Raw genomic sequence first — 11,708 nt, 5'->3', positions numbered from 1 at the left:
ACCGTTGTAAAAAAACACTCCTCATCGGGAGAGACTACAAAAATCTGTTGTATAAAAATAGCAACGCTGATCATCGGTCGAAAAATAGAGGGATAAAATAAAAGGAGTCTTGGTTTTGTTGTGGCGTTGGTTGGGGAGCTGTTTGCTATTCTCCTGGAATACCTCTGCACCTTCACCACATTGAGAGCAGGACACTACAAGCCGTCAACTGTATCAGTCCTGTCCAACCACAGTTAAAAGCCTGCTATACAACAGCATCAATTGTCTTGAAACAGCTCAAATCAGCTTTTATAATATACATATATATTTGGGACACCGCATGTTTAATATGTGGTAGGGTGTGTATTACTTTGTATGTCTCCCATTAGTCCATCACGCCATTCCCAATCAGTATGTCATTCCATCCAGTCAGTCAAGAGACCCTGATGAAGGCAGTTTGCTGCCCAAACTATGGTGATTCTTTAGAAATCAATTGCATCGGAAACAAGAGTGTGCAGCTATATTCATAGTCATAACTCCCACCAGTCAGCACATTGCCATTTCAGGTATCCGTTTTCCTCAGGCTTTTATAAAAAAACGTTAGAATAAAAACGCTAACACACCTGACTCAACTGATCAAGGTCGTGATTGATTGGCTGAGGAGTTGAATCGGGTGTGTTCGTGCTGGAACAAAAAACATGCACCCCCTGTGACTCTCACTCACAGGAAACAGGAGTGAGTGAACAGCACCGCTGTTGTAGAAAGCTAAAACCAGTCCAGTCCAGTTCAGTCCAGTCAGTACATGTCCTTGTAGATCTCCTGCAGCAGCGGGTGCAGTGAGGTCTCTGACTCAGTCTTCTTAATCTTCTGGACCAGCATGGCGTTCTCTGTGACCAGCTGGCGAAGGTCGGCCATCTTGTTGAGCAGCTTGGGGAAGAGGTAATGTGAGTCAGCGTGGTTGCCCAGCAGGTGCTGGTCCAGGGCCTGCAGGATGCTGTCCTGAATCTCCTCCACCTGCTTGAAGTTCATCAGCCCCGGACGGTCTGGGAGGAGGAGAGAGCGGAGGTTGAGGGAGAGAGGAGGAGTGGGAGAAGGGGTTTAGTATGCTGTATGTCAACTGGTAGAAAACAAACTTGTACACGATTTCAGCACTAAACTCAGCTTAGCTTAGTTTAGTTAGGCTTATTATGATAGTAGAATGGTTAGGGTTATTATGTTAGTGCATTGTGGCAGCATAGTACAAAATTATAAAATGGTAGTACCAGTACAGAACCAGCACGTACCTCCACAGAGGATGATGGCGGCCACAAACAGGGCCAGGTCACTGTCGTCCAGCTCCAGGGCGTTGAACTTAACGGCAAACTCAAACTTGGGCTCCATGATCTCGCTAAAGGGCCGCCGCAGGCTGCGCAGGAACTCCCGGGTCACAAAGCCCTTCCCGTTGGCAACCAGCAGCCCATCCTTGTTCATGAGCGAGGGAAGCATGGCGAAGATGGCCTCGTGCACGCCGTATTTCAACAGCGTCACCTGGTGGCGGGGAGGGAGAACAGCAGCCTGAATATCACTAGTCCAATATCTCAAATTGTTTTTTTTTTTTAAACTGGGGTTTTGTCCAACATGTATACATGTTTTATGTTATATAGCCAACTATAGATGACATTCCTGGCTGTACAATGACTTACCCAACAAAACTATGGATTGATGATTTGATTGAATGTTGCTTTACTGTACCTGGTCTTGGTTGATAATTGGTGTGTTCTTGTATATACCTGGTCGTTGAGGAAGAGGTCTACAAAGCCAGGGATGCTCTTGGCGAATTCCGTGAGCTCCCTGACCGTCTCCACCGTGGTGCACTGGCAGCGGTAGAACACGTGAACCCCAATCTCCTTGTTGGGCGGCGTCCCGTTGATCAGCTGGTTCCACACCAGCCCGTTCTCAGCCTGGTGCAACGAGTCCATGTCGTGGATCACGAAGGGCTACGGGGGGGGGGGTTAGTTAAGTAATAGCAGTATGACAACACTAAAACAGACCTTTCACTTGAAATTGCATTCTGTAAGGGCATTCTGCCTGGGCCTAGTTTAGGAAGAAATAGTGTATGCAGACAAGTCCCGTGTGGCTCAGTTGGTAGAGCATGACGCTTGCAACGCCAGGGTTGTTGGTTTGATTCCCATGTGGGACCAGTATGGAAGGGAAAAAAAAAAAAAATATGCAAATGTATGGACTTACTAATGTAAGTAAGTGGCTCCGGATAAGAGCATCTGCTAAATGATAAATATGTAAATAAGCACACAGCCAGCCTGTAAATCAACTCATGAAAAAGCGTAGGCTGTTCTGAGTGACACCGACATTTGGCCCATTGCCCTGTCCTCCACGATCTCAGACACAACAGTGATAAGGCATCAAGGCAACCAGAGTTTTTACAACACATTCATACACAGCGGCTAGGTTGCTAGGCAACCAACGCTACTGGAGAGCCAGGCAGTGTGAGCAGAGGTGAAGTTTCAGTGTAGCCTATGCTCCTTGGTGCTAACGTGCCCTTCTGGAGTATAGGCGACATTCTTGTCACTTCGATTAGTGTGGATTGAAATGAGAGAATCAAAAATGGCCATGGACACAATTGAAGTGCATGAAAATTACTTCAAGGCCCAATGCAGCAGCTACATTATCAAATCATTTCTGGGTAACAATTACAATGCCTTCAGGAACTATTCACATCCTGAATTTTAAAATGGATTAAAATGTAGATGTGTCACTGGCCTAGACACAATACCCCATAATGTCAAAGTATAATGATGTTTTTAAACATTACAAATTCATTAAAAAATGAAAAGCTGAAATGTCTTGAGTCAATAAGTTTTCAACCCCCTTGTTATCACTGGTATCGCTGTACTCCACACATACAGATAATTGTAAGGTCCCTCAGCCGAGCAGTGAATTTCAAAACAGATTCAACCACGAAGACCAGGGAGGTTTTCCAATAGTTCTCAAAGAGCACCTATTGGTAGATGGGTAAAAGAAAAAGCAGACATTGAAAATCCCTTTGAGCTCAGGGATGCCACCATGAAGCCAATTGTGACTTTAAAACAGAGTTTAATGGCCAATAACAGACGTCGATTAAAGAAGCCCCCCCCGCACCCCTCTGATGGGTTAAATGCAGAAGACACATTTCGGTTGAATGCATTCAGTTGTGAAACTGACTAGGTATCCCCTTTCCCTAATTGACAGAGTGAAAAGGAAGCCTGTACAGATTTCTTTTTAAAGGCGATATTCCAAAACATGCATCCTGTTTGCAACAAGGCACTAAAGTAATACTGAAAAAAGTGGCAAAGCAATTTACTTTTTGTCCTGAATACAAAGTGTTGTGTTGTATTTGCCACAAACATATTACAGAGTACCAGTATGCTTATAACCGTTAAGGTCTGGATAAAAAGGACACGGAATGGAGCTAAGCACAGGCAAAATCCTAGAGGAAAAACCGGTTCAGTCTGCTTTCACCAGACACTGGGAGAGGAATTCACCTTTCAGCAGGACAATAACCCAAAACACAAGGCCACATCTACACTGGAGTTGCTTACCAAGAAGACAGTGAATGTTCCTGAGTGGCCGTTTGGACTTACATCTGCATGAAATCTATGGCAAGACCTGAAAATGGTTGTCTAGCAATGATCAACAACCAATTTGACAGAGCTTGAAGAATTTTGAAAATAATAAAACGGGCAAATATTGTACAATCCAGGCATGCAAAGCTCTTAGAAACTTACCCAGAAAGACTCACAGCTGTAATCACTGCCAAATGTGATTCTACCATGTAGTGCCTCAGGGGTGTGAATACTTACTTAAATTAGATATTTCTGTATTTACATATTCAAAACATTTGCAAACATTCCTAAAAACAGGTTTTCACTTTGCCATTATGGGGTATGGTGTGTGTGTCAATCGGTGAGGGTGAAAAAGATTTAATCAATTTTGAATTCAGGCTGTGACAACAAAATGTTGAATAAGTCAAGGGGTGTGAATACTTCATGAAGGCACTGTATGCATAATATTGACGTATGTATATAGTATTGAGCTGACCTGGTGTTAATGCATTATCTGTGTCATTTTTACATATGGATACAGTACTGAGCTGGTGTTAAAGTATTATATTTCATTTACATATGGATACGCTACCGGGCTGGAGCTATTCTTGCCGGTGAGGATGCTGCGAGCTTTCTTCTTGGTCATATTGAGGTTCTTCAGGTAGGCGTTGTTGACCTGCTTGGCCAGGGATTTGAGGTCCGAGCCTTTGGGGTTGGTGGTCGGAGCCGTATCTCCCGCCAGGAGGCCCGCCACCAGCTTCCTCTTCTCCGCCTCCGGCATGCGGCCGTACCGGATCGCTGGGAACAACCAGGAAAACCCCTATCAGTGTACATACATAAATTGGGTATGCTCACAGGGTACACATTCTTGACTTTGTCTAAAGTGAAAATGAGGGAATGGAAAGGTGATCAGTGTGTGTGTGTCTCACCGTCGTGGGACATGCCTAGCAGAAGGCACTTCTGGAAGCGGCAGTACTGGCACTTGTTCCTGCTCTTCTTCTGGATCTTACAGCTGCGCTCACAGCGCTCGTACTCCAGCTTCATGCGGATGGTCCGGCGGAAAAAGCCCTGAGAGAAAGAGTAAACACAGGGGTGGGATTAAAAAAATAAAAAATAAAAATTATTAGATATAAAGAGCAGCAGATTTGATTGGAAAAGTGAAAAGATTTATGAATTATGCAGTGGGCTACTCCAAAACACTGACATCCTGGGAGTCTCCTGGGATGTTCCCATGCCTTCCCTCTCGGCTTCCTCACCTTGCAGCCTTCACAGGCGTGTACTCCGTAGTGGAACCCCGAGGCTTTGTCTCCACAGATCCGACATTCCACGTTGATCCCGGCCCCCGTCCCTTCCTCTCGACCCAGAAAGAGCTGGTCCGACAGCGATGGAGACGACGTCTGGGACAGATCTGGAGACGGAGAGAGGTTCTGTTATTACATGGTCCTTTCTGAGTTTAACTAGGGACCGGAGTTTGTCCTGATCACATGACCAGACAAGGAACATCCTCATATACAATATCCTAGTACTATACACTGCTCAAAAAAAATAAAGGGAACACTAAAATAACACATCCTAGATCTGAGTGAATGAAATATTCTTATTAAATACTTTTTTCTTTACATAGTTTAATGTGCTGACAACAAAATCACACAAATTATCAATGGAAATCAAATTTATCAACCCATGGAGGTCTGGATTTGGAGTCACACTCAAAATTAAAGTGGAAAACCACACTACAGGCTGATCCAACTTTGATGTAATGTCCTTAAAACAAGTCAAAATGAGGCTCAGTAGTGTGTGTGGCCTCCACGTGCCTGTATGACCTCCCTACAACGCCTGGGCATGCTCCTGATGAGGTGGCGGATGGTCTCCTGAGGGATCTCCTCCCAGACCTGGACTAAAGCATCCGCCAACTCCTGGACAGTCTGTGGTGCAACGTGGCGTTGGTGGATGGAGCGAGACATGATGTCCCAGATGTGCTCAATTGGATTCAGGTCTGGGGAACGGGCGGGCCAGTCCATAGCATCAATGCCTTCCTCTTGCAGGAACTGCTGACACACTCCAGCCACATGAGGTCTAGCATTGTCTTGCATTAGGAGGAACCCAGGGCCAACCGCACCAGCATATGGTCTCACAAGGGGTCTGAGGATCTCATCGCGGTACCTATTGGCAGTCAGGCTACCTCTGGCGAGCACATGGAGGGCTGTGCGGCCCCCCAAAGAAATGCCACCCCACACCATCACTGACCCACCGCCAAACCGGTCATGCTGGAGGATGTTGCAGGCAGCAGAACGTTCTCCACGGCGTCTCCAGACTCTGTCACGTCTGTCACATGTGCTCAGTGTGAACCTGCTTTCATCTGTGAAGAGCACAGGGCGCCAGTGGCGAATTTGCCAATCTTGGTGTTCTCTGGCAAATGCCAAACGTCCTGCACGGTGTTGGGCTGTAAGCACAACCCCCACTTGTGGACGTCGGGCCCTCATACCACCCTCATGGAGTCTGTTTCTGACCGTTTGAGCAGACACATGCACATTTGTGGCCTGCTAGAGGTCATTTTGCAGGGCTCTGGCAGTGCTCCTCCTTGCACAAAGGCGGAGGTAGCGGTCCTGCTGCTGGGTTGTTGCCCTCCTACGGCCTCCTCCAAGTCTCCTGATGTACTGGCCTGTCTCCTGGTAGCGCCTCCATGCTCTGGACACTACGCTGACAGACACAGCAAACCTTCTTGCCACAGCTCGCATTGATGTGCCATCCTGGATGAGCTGCACTACCTGAGCCACTTGTGTGGGTTGTAGACTCCGTCTCATGCTACCACTAGAGTGAAAGCACCGCCAGCATTCAAAAGTGACCAAAACATCAGCCAGGAAGCATAGGAACTGAGAAGTGGTCTGTGGTCACCACCTGCAGAACCACTCCTTTATTGGGAGTGTCTTGCTAATTGCCTATAATTTCCACCTGTTGTCTATTCCATTTGCACAACAGCATGTGAAATGTATTGTCAATCAGTGTTGCTTCCTAAGTGGACAGTTTGATTTCACAGAAGTGTGATTGACTTGGAGTTACATTGTGTTGTTTAAGTGTTCCCTTTATTTTTTTGAGCAGTGTATTTTGGACTACTGAAAAAGGTCCAATTACTCATATTTCACAATCCACATAAAACGTGTGTAATATGAAAGCATTGAATGAATTTCTCTGTAATACTGGAACGACCGTACAGAGCTGAACATAAGACAAGGATGAGACTCGAGTCAAGACTACAAACTAAAAGGTTATTGTTGGTGACACCAGTCTGGACAGTCTGTATAGTATTTCTTTGGCTCTGGGTATGACTGGGCTCTATGTCAATTTACCAACGCTACCTCAAGATGTTATGTATATGTGCAATGTGAGCTGTGTGTGCTCATGTCCATGTTTCTATATGTGCGAGTGTGTCAGGAATCTGCTGGTGTGTTCCAGCCAGTTCCTCCCTGGGGTTTGATCTCTGCTGCTGCCTGCCAAAGAGTTCTCCCAGTGGAGGCCAGGAGGTATGCCAAGAATGCTAATGGTTCGGAGACCCCATGGAATTACACTGGCTAGGAGGGACAATAAGATCTCAAGTTACGTTCCATTTCAGAATATAGAACCATGCGAGTTTTATTATGTTCTAACCATGAGTTCTGTTGTATCTGTTCTGTTTCTAGGGGGATGTCGCAACACCCTATTTAGAAGTAGAATGGCAAGGAGGGACATTACGTTTTAAGGCCACGTTCCATTTCAGAATTTGGAACCGAGTGCCTTCTGTTCTATCCACTCTGTTACACTCCACAGAACTAGAGTAGGTAGGACGGACATTACACCTCAATGTAACCATGTTAAAACCATGTTATGGGTGTTCTATTCTATCCGTTCTAATTCTAGGATAAAACCTGAGGGCTGCGCTGCTAGGCCAGGATGAAAGCGTGGGAAACCCAGCACAGTCGGGGCAGGCGGGTTGGGCGACGTCGATCCACACAACGAGAGAGACAGGGGTCTGAGTTCCTCTGTGTGTGGGAGGAGAGGCCTAGGCGCCTGAGGAATTTATCACGAGGAGAAGTAACACCGCAAGAGCAGACTGACCGAGACCAGCATGGGTGGTGCTCCATGCCTCCTCCATGACCACTTTCCTCTGAGGCTTTTTCCTCAATTCATCTTTCCTCACATCTCTCCTTGACTCCTTCCCCAAAACCCATTGGAGGAGAGGACAGAGGATGCAAAGAACGAGCCATAGTGCGCATGCGTGACAGTCAGTCCAACAAGAGGGTTTTAAAGACAGGGGAATTCAGTCAACTTGCTTTTCTATTTGTATAACCTAGATTCTGCTTAACAGCATTAAACATGAAGCCCCTGATTGCCACCTTAATGTGCCTTTGAGGTTTTTTTTTCCCTCTCCAAAAGTCACATGCAGGACACACACTGAGTAGCTCTGGTGTGGTTTTCTATCTCCGGTGTTTCTCCCCCCCCCCCCCACGGTCATCACTTAACTTCACTAGGGTAGGGGGCAGCATTTGGAATTTTGGATGAAAAGCGTGCCCAAATTAAACTGCCTGCTACTCAGGCCCAGAAGATAGGATATGCATATAATTAGTAGATTTGGATAGAAAACACTAAAGTTTCAAACTGTTAAAATAATGTCTGTGAGTATAACATAACTGATATGGCAGACGAAAACCGAGGAAAATCCAACCAGGAAGTACTATTATTTTGAAAGGCTGTTTTTCCATTAAAAGCCTATCCACCATACAAAGACTTAGGACCCAGTTCACGAGCTCTGTGGCTTCCTCTACATGTGGCCAGTCTTTAGGCATTGTTTCAGGCTTTTACTCTGAAAAATGAGGGAGATACAGCACTTTCAATCAGTGGCCAGTGGAAATGTCCTGATCGGGAATGCGCCTTTCTTGTTTCTCCTTTCCTATTGACGAAGCTTTTGTCCGGTTGAAATATTATTGATTATTTATGACAAAAACAACCGGAGGATTGATTTTAAACATAGTTTGGCATGTTTCTACTAACTTTTATTGTACTTTAAAAAAAACTCGTCTGGACTTAGTGCACGCGCCTTAAGCATTTGGATTACTGGACAAAACGCACGAACAAAAAGGAGGTATTTGGTCATAAAGAGGGACATTATCGAACAAAACAAACATTTGTCTAACATGGAGACCTGGGAGTGCCACCAGATGAAAATCAAAGGTAAGTGATTAATTTTAATGCTATTTCTGACTTTTGTGACACTCTCCTTGGCTGGAAAATGGCTGTATGGGTTTCTGTGGCTAGGTGCTGACCTAACATAATCGCAAAGTGTGCTTTCTCCGTAAAGCCTTTGAAATCTGACAGCGGTTGCATTAAGGAGAAGTTTCTTTATTCGTATGTTTAACACTTGTATCATTTATCAATGTTTATGATGAGTATTTCTGTAATTTGATGTGTCTCTCTGCACTTTCACCGGATGTTTGTTTGAGACAATGCATTTCTGACCATAACGCGCCAATGTAAACTGAGGTTTTTGGATATAAATATGAACTTTATCGAACAAAACATACATGTATTGTGTAACATGAAGTCCTATGAGTGCCATCTGATGAAGATCATCAAAGGTTAGTGATTAATTTTATCTCTATTTCTGCATTTTGTGACTCCTCTCTTTGGCTGGAAAAATGGCTGTATGGTTCTGTGACTAGGTGCTGACCTAACATAATCGCATGGTGTGCTTTCGCAGTAAAGCCTTCTTGAAAATCGGACACTGTAGTTGGATTTACAAGAAGTTTATCTTTAAAATGGTGGATAATACTTGTATGTTTCAGGAATTTTAATTATGGGATTTCTGTTGTTTTGAATTTGGCGCCCTGCAATTTCACTGGCTGTTGTCGAGGTGGGACAAAGGGGCCATCAGCAGTTCCTACATACATTTGTTTAAACCACACACACCTCTCTCTCCCCCCCCCTCCTCTCTATTGATTCCCGAAGAATATTATTAATGAATGCCTCATGAACTGTCATACCCCATCAGAACCCAAAATATAAGCTTGTTTTACGCCAACGTTTGTAAACAAGGTAAATGTAAACAAGTACTGTATAGCCTCAAAACATGGTTAAAACTATCATTTTGATTTCATGGAGGGTCAGTCTTTGCATCCATAACTCGGTCTATGAATTTGAGAGTGGTTACATTTTACCAGCCCCATCCTTCAGCTTTTCACCGAAACAGGGGTGGGGAAACCACTTTGTTATTGTTTCTATAATGCTGATTGCAGCTTTAAAAATAATGGTTGCCTACCACCTGAGAAGAGTGTTATTTTAGTCAGGGACAAAGCCTGTTGCCGTGGTGTGACAGAGCCTGTTGCCGTGGTGTGACAGAGCCTGTTGCCGTGGTGTGACAGAGCCTGTTGCCGTGGTGTGACAGAGCCTGTTGCTGTTTCGAGATGAACACTAGATGTTGCTTGTCTGCAGCGATACGGTTTACCTGAAGCCCAGGTACAGTGTGTAATACACGTTGATTGTGAGAAACCAAAAAGCCTAATAGAGCGGAGTGTAGTCAGACTCATTCTCAATGTTTACGGAAAAAAAACCTTAAAACGAAAGACCTCAACTGGTCTGACCTCCGGACTACACCACAGCCTATCCACACTCCGGTTCTTTTGCGAATTCGCCATCTCCCACCTGCCAAGGCAAACACAAGCATAGCTTTACTGGCCAGAGTGGAAAATGTAGGTTGGCAGAGCTGGGAGAGGAGGCCAAATCTGACCAGAATGTAGGAAATAGAAACATATCCTATACAGGAGAGTAAAGTAAAGAATTTCTAGACCAGAGTTTCCCAAACTCAGGGGCCACTGGTGGAGGAAAGTGGGTACAGTAGCTGGCTGGTCTGACAGTGGTTGGTATGATGGCTCTGAGGGAGAGCAGCTCAACGTTAAAAACCCCAACTCAGAGCCCTTTACTGGGACACACTGAACTGCTCCATGTACTGAGGATGTGTGTGGGTAAGTGTGCATATATGTGGATTGTGGATTAGAGATAACAAATCTCTCGGCCGTTAAACAAAAACAAACAGCGCTCCGTATCAAAAGAGTATCTGTGTCTGGAGGAGAAGTCAGTGGCCCCTCTCACAAGGACACGTGGCTGGCCATTCTATTCCTGCAGATTAAGTTAAGGCTACTTGCCGACCGTTTGTTTATAAGGTAGGCTATGTCAAGGTTGTGAAGGAGTATTGTAAAGCATATTGTGATACAAAACATTTAAATAAAGTTTGATTTGTTCTTCTTCAAACCCTGTTTGAGCCATCACAGCTGGGTATGAAACATGTACGCCCAACTCAAATCGGTGTCAAGGGAAACCAGATTTTAACACTGGGGAGTCTGAGTAGCTCCATGACGCCTCAAAAATAGATCAAGTGTGTTATGTGAGAAGAAATTGTTGCACAGTCCTTTGGACCTCCTGTGAGGATTTCATCATGACTCAGCAAAGTGACTTCTTCTCACCACAATGATCTCAATAGACAATTCATTGTTGCAATGTAATAGTCAAATAAAGCGCTCTTTACAAGCATGGTCACGTCGGCCCGTCATACTGTAGGTTGTCCTCCATGGGCCTTACTCAGATTTGTGTACAATTTGCAGTTGAAGTAAAATGGACCCCGATTCCGACCCAAGCGTGCTAAAAATGAACGCAATTCCCTTTTTATGCACATTTCTCTTTAAACGTATTATAACCTCGAACTTAAGAATGAGAATAGCATGCTATTCACCCGCTATTCCGTTTGGGGTGGAGATCTAAGAAATGAAGGTGTGGCGGAGGTGTGTCTACGGATAAGCCTTTTCTGACCTTGACTTAATTCCAGCACCTTTAAACACAAGGAGACTATGAATATGGTCAAGGGAACCTGTCGGTTCCAAGTGGAAAAAGCATGTATTTTCCCCCCGATATAAATAATAGCATTCTCCATGCACAGTAATTTCTAAATGGATAAGAGCTATTGATAAGAGCTAGGTAAACGAGTAATCCATTTCGAGAAGGGGATTGTAAGTGCACATAGTAATCGTTTTAAACGATTTTCCCTTATGATCCCTGGAGACGAATATGAAACCAGAAAAATCATTCAAATGACATGTATTGTGGACCCTTTTCCACAGTGAAATGGGC

The 11,708-nt window shown here is 44.8% G+C and overlaps 1 protein-coding gene across 2 annotated transcripts in view; it reads right to left on the bottom strand.

The window, feature by feature from the left end:
- Window positions 1-661: 661 nt before the first annotated feature.
- LOC120063287 (peroxisome proliferator-activated receptor delta-like) overlaps window positions 662-11,708 on the bottom strand; it is a 39,372-nt gene continuing 28,325 nt past the window's right edge. The window contains exons 3-8 of one of the 2 annotated variants that reach the window (XM_039013578.1): window positions 4,814-4,965; window positions 4,487-4,625; window positions 4,135-4,355; window positions 1,749-1,955; window positions 1,263-1,506; window positions 662-1,022 (exon numbers count right to left, since the gene is read on the bottom strand). In XM_039013578.1, coding sequence (XP_038869506.1) covers window positions 775-1,022; window positions 1,263-1,506; window positions 1,749-1,955; window positions 4,135-4,355; window positions 4,487-4,625; window positions 4,814-4,965 — 1,211 coding nt within the window. In that variant the 3' untranslated portion in view covers window positions 662-774. The remainder of the gene's footprint in view (window positions 1,023-1,262; window positions 1,507-1,748; window positions 1,956-4,134; window positions 4,356-4,486; window positions 4,626-4,813; window positions 4,966-11,708) is intronic. The other variant, XM_039013584.1, reaches the window with a different exon arrangement.

Source organism: Salvelinus namaycush, chromosome 2 (genome assembly GCF_016432855.1).
Source record: "Salvelinus namaycush isolate Seneca chromosome 2, SaNama_1.0, whole genome shotgun sequence".
Lineage (NCBI taxonomy): Eukaryota > Metazoa > Chordata > Actinopteri > Salmoniformes > Salmonidae > Salvelinus > Salvelinus namaycush.
This window is presented reverse-complemented; position numbering and strand designations above follow the sequence as displayed.